Consider the following 14,492-nt stretch of genomic DNA (forward strand, 5'->3'; position numbering starts at 1 on the left):
GCCCTTGTTATAAGAGAAGAGAAGAGATGAAGGGATGTTATTCTGATTCAAGATTACCAGGAACATGATTTTAAAACAATCACAGATAAATCATTTAAAATAAACACTGCAATATTCCATAAAAAAAACCCCAAGAATATTCCATTTTGATTTCATGGCGACCAACTTCAGTGGTTTGTTGTACACACAGCCATTTACACTGGATACATGTCAGTGAACTGAGAGAGTGTGTGTGAGGTGTGGTCAGAGTGGGTAGAGCCTGTTTGTGGGTCAGTGAACCCAAAGCTCCTAACACAGAATTGATCTGACATGAGATCAGCTGCAGAGAGTTGCGACTGCTGCACCTTCACTGGAAATGAAAGCTTTAGCGTAAGTTCTGCCAGGAAGACTCAATTACTGCGTCACTTATTACCTTCACATCTATCCAATCATCTCCTAATACTTGCTGTATAAAAGATCGGTACTTACACATGTTTGAGTTTGCAGATGCTGATGCAAACAATTACCTCCAGCCTCCCCACCACCACCAGGATGGTCCTGTCCATACCTCCCGGGGGGGGGGGGGGGGGGGGGGGGGGGTCGGCTGCGCCTCTGCCTTCGTCTTCAGGCAGGAAATGCAGATCCAGTACCCTCGGATTATGCACTACGGACGGGGCCTACGCCAAAGAACTTTATAAATAATTGATTGCTGAGCTGTCAATAAATTAATGCTTTGTTACATCACTCTATCTCCTGAGTCTTTCTGGTAGAACTACGGTGAACATATTCAGACATCCTCAGGCCTCACTCATATGCTGAAAAGGTGTCATGCCTCAGACTGAAAGGGTTCAGGTCTCAGGAAAAACAACATCAACTATTTCCACTCGTTACAAAGTCTCATACAATTAGGCGATGCCTTTTTGTATCAGGCTGTTTCGTCCTTTGGCTTGGGAAAAGAGGTGAAGTTGGCATGCCAGTTTTGTAAATGGCGCTTGAGGAAAGTAGTTTTAAGTTTTAGTGCCATGTCACGTTGATCAATACGCCATTTCATGATGCATTTGTTCATGTAGGTCGTAGCAGCAACACACTGTGAGATGATCAAGACACTGTCAGTAAATTATCACAGCCTATCTTTGATCCAAAGACTGTGACAACAGCGTCAACAACGCTCTCACTGTACGGCTTTTAGGAGCCACAACCACAGAAATCACCACGATTGTTTTACGATGCTCATCTTTCGTCTTGAACAGCCCAAAATCATACAGTGTGTACCGGATATTAGATACAATAAATCTTTTTGTAGGAGACTTTGATCTGTGTAAGTTTGCAGATCTTATACATGCACAAACAGCTACATAACACACTAAAGAAAAAGAAAACATGAAAACGCGTCATATGACCCCTTTAATACATTAATACAAATGTAATACAACTATTATTAAAAACATGATGTATACACTCAAGCTTCCATTGTTTGTTTTCCAAAAGTGAGCTTGAAATGTTTTCTTTCATTAGTCTTTGTCTCTCTCTGCTGGTTCAACACAAATACATTCAGTCTCTATATTTACTCTAAAACTCCAACATTTTTAAGTTTATACTGTGCGTTTATACAAATAAAATGGTTAATCATGAGTGAGAAACTGTAATTTGCTGTGAAATAAAAGGTGTTTCACTGCCGCCTCATCAGGTCTGTCAGAGGATCGTTGAAATCTTAGGCATCGTTTACATTGTCAGTGAAATGTAACCCAATTACGATTTTTTGCTCATATGTGACACAGATCGGATGTGTTCTATGACCGTGTAAACAGGAAAAAAATTAATGCATTCGGATATTTCGAGATCGGTTTCAGGCCTCGGTCACATCGCAAAGCTAACATCAGGCATATATTGCGTTCGACCATCTGTGCAAGAACCCCCTTTAAGCATGCGCAATGTTTCAGATAGTATGTCAAGTGTAAACACATGAATCGGCTTTTAGTCACAATTGAAAGAACGTGTAAATGGACGGTCAAAAAAATCGGATATAGGCAACAAATCAGAATTGGGCATCAAGACCTGCAGTGAAAATGAGGACTAAATGAAGTCTTAATTTATAACAGTGAAGTCACTATATCTTCTGTCTCTGTTGATTCTGTTGACTGTGAGTCTCTGTAGTGGATCCTTATTCCCCATCAGATGATCATCAGAAGATCAGACTGTCATCTAATACCTAAAATAAAACACACAAACAGTCACATATGCAGGATGAAATATTACATCTGTCACATCTTTTCATAAGAAACCTAACTAGATAATCTATATTAATTAAATTCTCAAACATGATAATATAGCTTCTATTTGATGCTCAAAGTCACTTTACAAAATCAAAAGCACATGAAAGGTCACTTTTACACAACGGACAGCTGATACAGAACCAGCAGAAATGATCATTACACTCACTACAAATTTAATATCAGTTAATAACAAACAACCCAAATCTCAGATTATCACACACAGTGGAGTCAGGTAAGTGTTGCACCGCACACTCAGATCCCGCTTCGGGCCGCCTTCGGGCCTCTTGAGCCGGATCCCTGTCCTCCACCTCGCTGCCCCACCTCGGGAACGTCTGTGGTTCCCTGGCCCCTGGTCCGGTTTTGTCGAAGTCTAAAATGCTTCCAACCGATGCCCAGCCTGGCCCCATTCGGTACCTTCAGACCCGGCTTGCGATTCATTTCACTCGGCTTCCGCCCAGGCTCAGAGACATTCATCATACCTAGGTGTTGAGCAGAAATGCTCCTAAAAGATTTTTTAGTGAGATCCATCACACCTAGGTGTTGAGTAGAGCTCCTGTCCTGTGTGTGTGCGCCGCAGTTCTACTGGCAAAGGACGCGTGCTAGCCGTTCCCTCCAGCCGGTATGAAGTTTGGCTTCAGAGCCCGTACTTCACTGTACCCTTATTATGTGGTGGGTTATGACCATCTTGGTTCTGTGCCAACTGATTCAGGCCCTTTTTGAAAGCTTCCGTTTACTTGTAAACATAGAGTTGCATTTTCAATGCCCCGTCCCCAAGCTTGGTCTGCAGCGTTCGACCTGAAAGATGTGTACTTCAGATCTCTATCCTTCCGCTCCACGGGCTTACTGTGTTCTTGCGTTCGAAGATACGAAGTATCAGTACAAGGTCCTACCCTTCGAGTGCTCCATAGCCAGTTGGGTCTTCAGGTCAACTGGGAAAGAGCAATCTCGCCCAAATGCAGAGTATCTCTTTTCTAGTATGGAGGTGGTCTCGGTCTAGCACATCTCTCAAGTGAGGCGTGCCAGCTCAGTGCTATTTAGCAGTGAGAAAGGGTCCCACTGAAACTTTCAGAGGCTCCTGGGGCATATGGCAGATGCAGCCGCACGGCTTCCTCCATATGGAGACCGCTTCAGCACTGGCTTGACGGCCGAGTCCCGAGGTGGCCGTGGCAGAGTGACACGCTCCGTGTAAGAAAACAAACACCCTGGCCTGTCGCCAAACCCTCAGCCCATAAGTAGACCTTTGTTTCCCCGGGCTAGTGGCTCCTGGAACAAGTGTCCTCCAAATGTTGGCTGAGGGGCCACGTATAAAGGGCATGCAGTAACAGAGCTCTGGGCGCCCTCTGACTGCATTTGGCATTCGTTGCCTCGAGTTGCTTACAGTCCCTCGCTTCGAGACACCGCTGCAGTAGAGACCATCACTTCTGTGAGCACCCTATAGTAAGACGCTTGTTCCTTTAATAGAAGTCGAAGCTGTTCGTTGAATTGAGTCTTCTCTCCTTGAGGAGATCCCGAAGGTGTTCGATCACTTCAGTGCTCCCTTTTAAAAACTGCTTGTGGTTGGAGTGAGGGCTGTCCCCTCCACCTCAAAATGTTGTAATCTCTACATTGCCGCACATCATGAGGCAGTGGATTCAAATCCAAGCAGAGAGCGATTTGATCATCAGTGATGATCCTCATCATATATCTTGATGAGATATATCCGCCTTGCGTCCCCTCCTTACCATCTTGGGTCTTTTCTCTGGTGCTACTGCACTGCAGAAACCGCCCCTGAGCCATCGCAGGCAGTAAGTTAAAAAGTTTTTTAAGAAACAGTTCTCCTGCTCGCATGGTCTCCACTAGAGGGTAGGGACTTGCTAGCTTTCGGTCAACGAGTTGTGCCTGGAATTCGGGCTGGCTAACTCTCACAAGTTAAGACCCCGGTCTGAATGTGTGCCCAAGGTTCCTACCTCGCCTACAGGACCAGGTGGTGAGCCTGCAAGCGCTGCCCCGGAGGAGGCAGACCCAGCCTGGATTTTCTCTGTCCGTCCGCCTCAGTGCGGTTATACGTGATCAGAATGCAAAGCCTAGACCTTAGACCAGCTCTATCTGTTATGGAAACCTGCAGAAGGGAAGGCTGTTTCCAAGCAGAGGTTGGCCCACTTCAAAGTGGTTGCATTTGTGCCCACCTGGGCTGTGAGCTCCTCCTAAGTGAGAGTACTGCTCCCTCCTAGGCATTGGCACACAGTGCCTCGCTGAACAGATGTTGAATAGAGTTGGGGGCTGGGCGACACCTATACACATTCGCTTGAGAACTAGCATGTGTCGAACTGTTGCTTCCCGTGGGCTCCCTTTACATGAAGCTAGTTCACTGTAAGCAGAGTTCGAAGTTTCGGCTTGCTGCGCCATTCCCCTCCTATGGACTGGATACATGCACAATTTTGCTCCAGTTGAGTTCCTCATAATCTGAACCCTGTTGAGTTCCTCCAAACCTTTCGGCCTCGGTGGTGGCGGAGCATCCAAAGCCAGGCCTATCACTCATATGCACTGGTGGAACCTGTGTTAGGCTGGGTCCATATGTTGTGGTCCCTACGGTGATCCCATATGTGTATTATTCCAAGGTACGGCTCCCTACGGTGCTCCCGTGTCTTCCCTCGGCAGACCTTTCCCCCTGTTATAGGCTGGAGTCATCCCAGTGACATTCCATATGTTGTACTGCCCGGTCATCCGCCTAGTCCATATGTGTATGAGGGGGCGTTACCTCCTTTGGCAGGATGTGGTTTCCGCAGCGTCCCTTCCTTCCTTGTCAGGGTACGCTTTCCCAGTGGTCCTGTGGAACATCAGTCGACTTCCCTGGCCTAAGCCTCGCCTTCTCCGCCTCAGAGTTGCGGGGGGATTTGAGGCTTTTTCCCAGGCACTGGAAGGTGGCAGCTCTAGTGGCGTTTTCCAGGGTTAAAGATCCCATTCAGTCAACGTCGACTACGTCTGAAGGAGGGAACGGAGGACGTAGTCCCTTTGCCACTATAGCTGGACCAACGCTGACCGAGTTCTCATGGCTCCTCAGTGTAAAGCAACTAGTGCGTGCATCCACTTTCAAATTTATACCCGCGTGACGGAGTGTGTGATGCAAATCACGCACGGCAAATTTCATTGGCTCGTGCTCGCATGCTCGAAGACAATTGGCACCCTAGCGTGATCCCATTCAATCGACATCGACTACATCCTCCGTTCCCTCCTTCAGGGAACAGTGGGTTGCATACGCAACCAGGACATTTCTCTTGATATCAGCATGTACAGTGTTACAACCCAGAAGCAGATCACCACATACCCAAATCAGAAGCCATGGATGAACAGGGAAGTGCGACTCCTATTGAAGACACGCAATACTGCCTTCAGATCAGGAGATGCACAAGCCTATAGTACATCCAGAGCAAATCTGAAAAGGGGCATCAAAGAGGCCAAGCACTGCTACAAGCTTAAGATAGAGGGACACTTTTCCAACGCTGACCCTCGGCGCATGTGGCAGGGCATTCAGGCCATCAGTGACTACAAACCCTCTCACTCCACCCCCGCAGCCACTGATGCCAACTTCCTGAACGAGCTAAATGACTTTTATGCTCGCTTTGAAAGAGACAACAGAGAAACTGCCACCAAGCTCAAATCCTCAGCTGACCACCCACCGATCACACTCTCCTCCACAGATGTCTGCAATGCACTGAGCAGGATCAGCGCGCACAAGGCTGCTGGACCAGACAACATCCCTGGACGCGTACTCAGGGCATGTGCGGAGCAGCTCGCTGGGGTTTTTACAGACATTTTCAACCTGTCTCTTGCCCAAGCAGCTGTACCAACATGCTTTAAATGCACTTCCATTGTGCCAGTGCCAAAACACTCCAGCCCGAAGTGCCTTAATGACTACCGCCCTGTAGCACTCACACCCATCGTAATGAAGTGCTTTGAGCGGCTGGTCCTGGCACACCTAAAAGACTCTCTACCATCCACATTGGACTCACACCAGTTTGCCTACCGTAGCAATAGGAGCACAGAGGATGCAGTCTCCATGGCACTGCACTCTGTGCTCACACATCTGGACAATAAGAACACTTATGCACGCATGCTGTTTGTTGACTTCAGCTCAGCATTCAACACTGTCATCCCAACTAAGTTAATAGCCAAACTTGGAGACCTGGGCTTCAACACCTCCATGTGCAACTGGATTTTGGACTTCTTGACCAACAGACCCCAGAATGTTCGATCAGGCTCCAACTGCTCCACATCCATCACACTCAACACTGGTGTACCACAGGGCTGTGTGCTAAGCCCGTTCCTCTACTCCCTCTTCACCTCCGACTGCAAGCCTGTGTACGGATCTAATTCCATCGTCAAGTTTGCGGACGACACTACGGTGATTGGTCTCATCAGCAACAACAATGAGACTGCCTATAGGGAGGAGATCAAGCACCTGGCCACATGGTGCACCGAAAATAACCAGCTCCTCAACACCACCAAAACGAAGGAGCTCATCGTGGACTTCAGGAAAGTGTCAAGAGGCACACACGACACCATCCACATCAATGGAATGGCTGTTGAGCGTGTCTCCAGTTTCAAGTTCCTGGGGATCCACATCTCGGCGGACATGACCTGGACAACCAACACCTCCAGCCTGGTCAAGAAGGCTCACCAGCGCCTTTTCTTCCTGAGGACACTGAGGAAGAATCAGCTTTCCTCCACTATCCTGGTGAACTTCTATCGCTGTGCAATAGAAAGCATCCTGACCAACTGTGCTACAGTGTGGTATGGGAGCTGTTCTGTTGCAGAGCGCAAGGCACTGCAGCGGGTGGTGAAAACCGCCCAGCGCATCACTGGGACTCCACTACCTGCCATCGAGCACATCCAGAGGAAACGCTGTCTGCATCGAGCTCGCAGCATTCTTAAGGACTCCTCTCACCCAGCCCACAGACTGTTTTCTCTCCTGCCCTCCGGCAGGCGTTTCAGGTGCCTCCGGACCAGGACCAGCAGACTAAAGAACAGTTTTTTCCCCAGAGCTGTCTCTTTATTAAACTCTAACCCTCATTGATCCCACTCCCCTCATATACTGATTGACTCTCCTCTCCCTCCTCACACCTGCCTCCATTTTGTTATTTGCAATACTATAATGTTCATTTGCACTGCTGACTGTTATTACAGTAACAACTGTTTACATATGCATCTTGCACTACTACCTTGACTGGAATATGCTCAATTTGCACTGCCGACTGTTTATTTACAGTACCGACTGTTTATATATACATTGCAATATCGTACCTTAACTGTAATATGCAATTACTTTCCACTGCACTTTCACTCGGATAGCTTCTGTCCAAACTTTATTTGCACTACTTTAAATCCATTGTTATACTGCTCATTAGCCTAACTTATACATATATCTATTTGTTAAATTCTGTTTATAGTAATAGCCATCTGTATATTATGCTCACATTCTGTTTATAGTAACAGCCATCTGTATATATATTCATAGTACATATCTATCTGTAAAATTCTGTTTATAGTAACAGCCATCTGTATATTATATTCAGTACATATCTATCTGTAAACATTCTGTTTATAGTAATAGCCATCTGTATATTATTATATTCAGTACATATCTAGCTGTAAACTCTGTTCACAGTAATAGTTATCTGTATATATATTCATAGGACAATCTATCTGTAAATTTTTGTTTATAATAGTATTCAACTCTATATTTATTCAGTACATATCCATGTTCTGCACTTATGGAACCACTGTATATCCTGCACTTGCTGCTATTGCACTTCTGGTTAGACCTAAACTGCATTTCGTTGCCTTGTACCTGTACTTGTGTAATGACAATAAAGTTGAATCTAATCTAATCTAATCTAATGTACACAGCTTGGGTTTTTTTTTTTTTTTTTTTTTTTTTTCAGGGACCAGATGCCACTGGATGAGTCTTACTGACTTCAACATTCACATAAGTCTCCGTACATGAACGTGGTCAAGTGAAAAATCAAACACCTTGGAAATGACAGGTATACTATGTTTCAGTCAAAGTGTGTGACTGGTTAAGTCTCTGTCTTTAGTTCAGTGTGTTAAATAATGTGATTTTTTTGTCATTTGTTGTGTATCTTTGGATTATGTTGTGTTGTAAATGAATCCAAACAATCAAAAAGCCATTCTTTTTTAAATCTCCTCATTCTTTGTGCAAGGTTGCTCAGAATGACAGGGCCTGATAGCTCCTAGTAGGGCCATTAGGGGAGGGTCTTTGTCTTTCTCAGGTGTGAAACACATTAATATTCATGATGTGTTTACGCCTACTTGCATAAAGCTTTCTCACACAAAGCATGTCTTGCAAATTTTAAATCATTATATTGTTTTATCTGAATGAGTAGTCAGGATGATTTTTTACATAGTTTTGGAGCAAATATTCTAGGCTATGTGATACAATTTTCAAAAGTCTTGTGAAGAAATAATCGATATGGGTTTCATGACCCTATTTCAGTGACCTTTTTTTTTCACAAACCACGCATAAATGTCATTATCTCAAAACTACAAACTCTTACATACATGTTGCTGACATATTATTGTAGCAGGGTTTGTGCTTAATACAGTGTAATCAGACTTTAGCCATGAAATTGTCACAAGTAACAGAAATAAGCACAAATGTCAGAGCATTTCAGAACACCTCCAGGGCCCAGAAAACACCTCAGACCCCAGAGGGTTAAGTTTGCTTTTATGTGGCTTTGAGCAGACACAGAGCCACTTTAGAGCAGCCTTAACTCGGCTGTGTAAAGATGCCTATAAAGACAGTTAAAGGGTAAAAGCTGAAAATAACATTAATATTATTTTCACAATCAGTCACAACAGTATGAGCAGAATTAAACTAATATTAAACACAGGACTAATATGAAGGCCAGTGGGGCGATACGCGTTGGTGTTTTTATCTTCAATGTTTTAGCCCTCTACTAATCAATAAAGGCTTTTTTTTTACTTTTTTGTTACCTACTGAGTGCCTGGACTTGGATTTTTTCACATTTTTTTGTAATATTAAACACAGTTTAAAGTTCAGAGACCTACAGAAACTGAAGCTGAATTTAAGACTCATTATCTGATAATCTCAGACAAAATTTTCTCACACACACACACACAAACACACACACACACACACACACACACACACACACACACACACACACACACACAAACATGGTGTTACTGAACCTGAACCTTTACTTTTATTTCTAGCGAGTAAAACAGCCATTTGAACTTTAAATTAAAATATGATAATGAAAATTGTTAAAAACTATTCTTACCGTAGTTTCTCCAGTTTATAATGTGGATCATCCTCCAGATCCTTCAGCAGCTTCACTCCTGAGTCTCTTAGTTTATTCCCAGACAGATGTAGTTCTCTCAAGTGTGAGGGGTTTGATCTCAGAGCTGAAGCCAGAGCAGCACAACCTTCATCTGTGACACCACAATCCCTCAACCTGTAGAGAACAATAACACTGTTACGGACAGTGTTGGGTAAGTTACTTTAAAAAAGTAATTAGTTATAGTTACTAGTTACTTCTCACAAAAAGTAACTGCGTTAGTAACTGAATTACATCATTACAAAAGTAACTAATTACCAGGGAAAGTAACTATTGCGTTACTTTAAAAAAAAAAAGTTTAAATATAAGAAATTTCTTGGACACCCACAATATGAAATGTTAAATGAATTAAATGGACACTAAATAAAACATCTTATTATTATAAAACATTGTACACTAATCTACACTATTTTAATGTTGCTGTGGGACAATGTGAGAGACACCTATTAACTTAAATATAAAAAAAATTACTATATGGAACAACAAAGCACAATAGATGGTTTAGATTAATATTTATTGCACAGACCACAACTGGCCAACAAATAAGTCTGAAAATAAATCATGCTTCTTAAGAAATGTACCACAAATAAATAAATAGTAATAGAAAATATACCCTACATACACATACACTAGTGGATATAATTAAAATGATAAAACTCACACACCTTTACAACTGGTAGACATTCTGTAGGGCTATAGCCTACTTGAAGTATTTTCTTCCTCACAATATTAAGTTTAACAAAAAGTGCTCTCAATATAATACTGAACAATGTACCAACATAAATAATAATAATAAAATATAATCTTTTGGGGGTTTATTTTTATAACCTACAGAGAACGTCATCATCAGAGGTTATTTTAGACAAATTCTAGTCGTGTTTGCCGCACGTGTTCACAACCGGTCAAACGAAATAGCCTATGTTTGAATGTTCCCTGCAGGTTATTTTGGAGTTTATGTTAGGCTATATAAACTCATTACAACATTGCATATGATATCAATATGCTACAGAGATTATTCTAATGCTGAAATGTGTAATTTATTTATAAATAAAGTATTTATGCTCGTTGCTCGGACACATTCGGTCTCTCTCGCGCACTGTCGAGCGCGTTCTCGGACACACTCGGTCTCTCTCGCGCACTGTCGACCGCGCTCGCGGCATTCGCCTCGCTTTTGTCCAGTCCGGCGCTTCATAAACACACACACACCAGAGGAAAAACTTTGCAGCTCATATGGCTGAGTGCTGGTGGTTCTACAGCGCGAATGCAGCGGTGGCCGCAGGCTTTCTGAGCTCTCAACTGCTGTATTAACAGCATCACATTTCTGTTCGTGTTTGTTTGTCTGACGGCTGGTTGAGGGCGAAGAGAGTGAGTGCTTCACTGGTACAGGCTGCACCATCCCTGTCAGTGTTGCCGCGATCATTCCCCTGTGTGCTCCGGCACTGGTGAGAGTTTTCAAATCCTGAAAGAGCAACACAGGTGTGTTTGCATCTTTTTCAAGATGTCATTCCACCCGTGCGTTTCTGGATGCGGTCGTTCCCTGTCCCCCTCTGACAGTCACAATTGTTGCATCACGTGTTTGGGCTTACAGCACACTGAAGCAGCTTTTGTGGATGGCTCATGTTCCCATTGCGAGAATATCATACTCAAAAATATTAGTTTACGAAGGTGGAGTCTCCATTACCATGCCCCACCCTAGGGTGCCGTGTGGGCTGGGTGATCGGAGAATAGTGATGGGATACCCGCCCGGTAACCATTCCCTGTGGGCTCCTCACTCCTCTATCACACCACAGCCGGTGGAGTCCCCCGTTGAGCGCGCTAGTCCCTCTGTAATGGACCGACTAGACATTTCATTCGGGGTCCCTCCAGAGGACAGGTTCCTGGACTCCCCAATTTCCCAGGTTGGGCTGTTCGGCGATGTGCGGGAGAGCTGCGCCCAACAGTCATCCCCATCAAAACTCAGCACCTTTCTGGAGGAGATAAAGGTATGGATGGAGCACAACTTACTTCAACTCAATAGCTCCAAAACCGAAGCCATCCTGGTTGGCACTCCTCACCAGATCAAATCGTCATCCATAACCAGCATCACCTTTTCTGGCACCAATATTCCCCTCTCATCAATATTCACTAATCTTGGTGTAAAAATGGACTCCCAACTCATTTTTGCAGCTCATATAAATCACCTATGCAAGACCTCTTTCTACCACCTCCGTAACATCTCCAAACTCCGCCCCATTCTCACCCTCTCAGATGCCAAAAAGCTGGTTCATGCCTTTGTCTCCTCCAGACTGGACTATTGCAATGAACTTCTCATTGGGATTCCTAGAAAGAGTCTGCAGAGGCTTCAGTACATCCAAAACTCTGCAGCTAGGATCCTGATGAGAGTGCGGAAACATGAGCACATTACCCCCATTCTTCACTCACTCCACTGGCTTCCCATCTCCACCAGGATTGAGTACAAGGTTTCCCTCCTCACACAATAATGCATCCATGGACATGCCCCGCCCCCACCTCAAAGAACTTCTCAACCCACAAAACACAACCCGTTCCCTCCGTTCCACTCACTCAAACCTTCTCCACATACCCAGAACCAGACTCAGGACAATGGGAGATAGGGCCTTTTGTACTGCTGCCCCACGCTGTCCCTCCCTGACTCCTTGAGGGCACCTCAATCCACTGACTGTTTTAAAAAAGGCCTTAAGACATTTCTTTTTAGCAAAGCTTTCGGTCCCCTTTAGATGTTTTTTAAAGAACTGCTTATCTTTTCTGTTTTTAACCTGTAGCACTTTGAGATCTCTGATGAAAAGTGTGTTATAAATAAAATGCATTATTATTATTATTATTATTATAATTCCACTTCAATGCCCCACCCAGGGTATGTTTGTGGTGCCTCTGGTCCAGCTGGCTCCTCCATACCATCAGACTCGGCTTCACGATTCAGTTCGCCTGGCGCCCGCCCATGTTCAGCAGCGTTCGTTACACTTCGGTGCTGAACGAACGAGCCCCTGTCATGCCGGCGGAGATCGCAGTCCTACTGGCGAAGGATACGATAGAGCCGGTTCCTCTAGCCGATATGAAGACTGGCTTCTACAGCCCGTACTTCATTTTACCCAAGAAAGGTGGTGGGTTACGGCCAATCTTGGACTTGCGAGTTATGAATCGGGGCCTTCACAAGCTTCCATTCAAGATGCTAACGCAGAAATGCATATTAGAATGCATCCGTCCCTGATATTGGTTCGCCGCGATCGACCTAAAAGATGCATACTTTCATGTCTCCATCCTGCTGCTTCACAGGCCATTCCTGCGCTTTGCGTTCGAGGGACGAGCGTATCAGTACAAAGTCATACCCTTCGGGCTGGCCCTGTGTCGCCCTGTGTCTTTACGAAGGTCACGGAGGCGGCCATTGCTCCTATGAGATAGCATGATGCTCGTGTCATAAATTATATCAACTACTGGCTGATACTAGCTCAGTTTTGGGAACAGTTGTGCGAACACAGGGACTTGTTGCTCCAACATATCAGCCAGTTGGGTCTTCGGGTCAACAGGGAAAAGAGCAAACTCGCCCCCGTGCAGAGGATCTCTTTTTTCGGTATGGAGCTGGACTCGTTCTAACATGCTAGCCCACAGAGGAACGTGTCCGGTTGGTGCTAAACTGCCTGAATACTGTCAAGAGCAGAACAGTGGTCCCACTGAAACTATTTCAGAGGCTCCCAGGGCATATGGCAGCTTCACGGCCGAGTCCCGAGGTAGGCATGGCAGTGCGGCACGCTCCGTGTGACAATCACCCCGGCCTGCCGCCAAACCCTCAGCCCGTGGTCAGACCCTTCATTTCTCCGAGCCGGAGTGCCCCTAGAACAAGTGTCCAATCATGCTGTCGTCTCCACAGATGCCTCCAACACCGGCTGGGGGGCCATGTACAACGGGCATGCAGTAGACGGGATCTGGACATGCCCCCAACTGCATTGGCACATGAATTGCCTCGTGTTGTTTGCAGTACACCTTGCTTTGAGACGCCTCAAAACACTGCTGCTCCCAGCTGGCTCCGGGGCCTCTGCAAATATGTGTTTCCTCCAGTGAGCCTTCTTGCACAGACACTGTGCAAAGTCAGGGAGGAAGAGGAGCAGGTCTTGCTAGTTGCCCTTTATTGGCTCAACCGGACCTGGTTCCCAGAACTTATGCTCCTCTCGACAGCCCCTCCCTGGCCCATTCCTCTGAGGGAGGACCTTCTCTCTCAGGGATGGGGCACCGCATGGCACCCGCGTCCAGACCTCTGGAAACTCCATGTCTGGTCCCTGGACAGGACGCGGAGGTTCTAGGTGATCTACCACAATCAGACATAGACACCATCACTTCTGCGAGAGCACCCTTTACAAGTGGTGTTCTTCTCACCAAGAAGACCCTTGAAGGTGTTCGATCGGCGCTGTGCTTTCCTGCAAGATGGATTGGAGTGAGGGCTGTTTCTCTCCACCCTCAAAGTGTAGTTGCCTCTATTGCCGCACATCATGATGCAATGGATGGGAGATCCATGGGAAAGCACGACCTGATCGTCAGGTTCCTGAGGGGAGAGAGGCGCCCCATCTATACCCTATTGGGACTTATCTCTGCTGCTGACCACACTGCAGAGACCTCCCTTTGAGCCACTGCAGGCAGCTGAGTTAAAAGTCCTGTCTTTAAAAACAGTTCTCCTGCTTGCTTTGGCCTCCATCAAGAGGATAGGGGACCTGAACGCATTTTCGGTCGACGAATCGAGCCTGGAGTTCGGGCCAACTAACTCTCACGTTATCCTGAGACCACGGCCTGGATATGTGCCCATGGTTCCAACCACTCCCTTTCAGGACCTGGTGGTGAACCTGCAAGTGCTGCCCCTGGAGGAGGCAGACCC

The 14,492-nt window shown here is 45.6% G+C and overlaps 1 protein-coding gene across 1 annotated transcript in view; it reads right to left on the minus strand.

Moving 5' to 3' along the window:
* Positions 1 to 1,502: 1,502 nt before the first annotated feature.
* Positions 1,503 to 14,492, minus strand: part of LOC311297688 (NACHT, LRR and PYD domains-containing protein 3-like) — a 57,254-nt gene continuing 44,264 nt past the window's right edge. The window contains exons 9-10 of the mRNA XM_084420090.1: positions 9,557 to 9,730; positions 1,503 to 2,188 (exon numbers count right to left, since the gene is read on the minus strand). Of these exons, the coding sequence (XP_084276216.1) occupies positions 2,182 to 2,188; positions 9,557 to 9,730 (181 nt within the window). The 3' untranslated portion in view covers positions 1,503 to 2,181. The remainder of the gene's footprint in view (positions 2,189 to 9,556; positions 9,731 to 14,492) is intronic.

The sequence above is a fragment of the Rutilus rutilus genome, assembly GCF_951802725.1.
Source record: "Rutilus rutilus genome assembly, chromosome: 9".
Lineage (NCBI taxonomy): Eukaryota > Metazoa > Chordata > Actinopteri > Cypriniformes > Leuciscidae > Rutilus > Rutilus rutilus.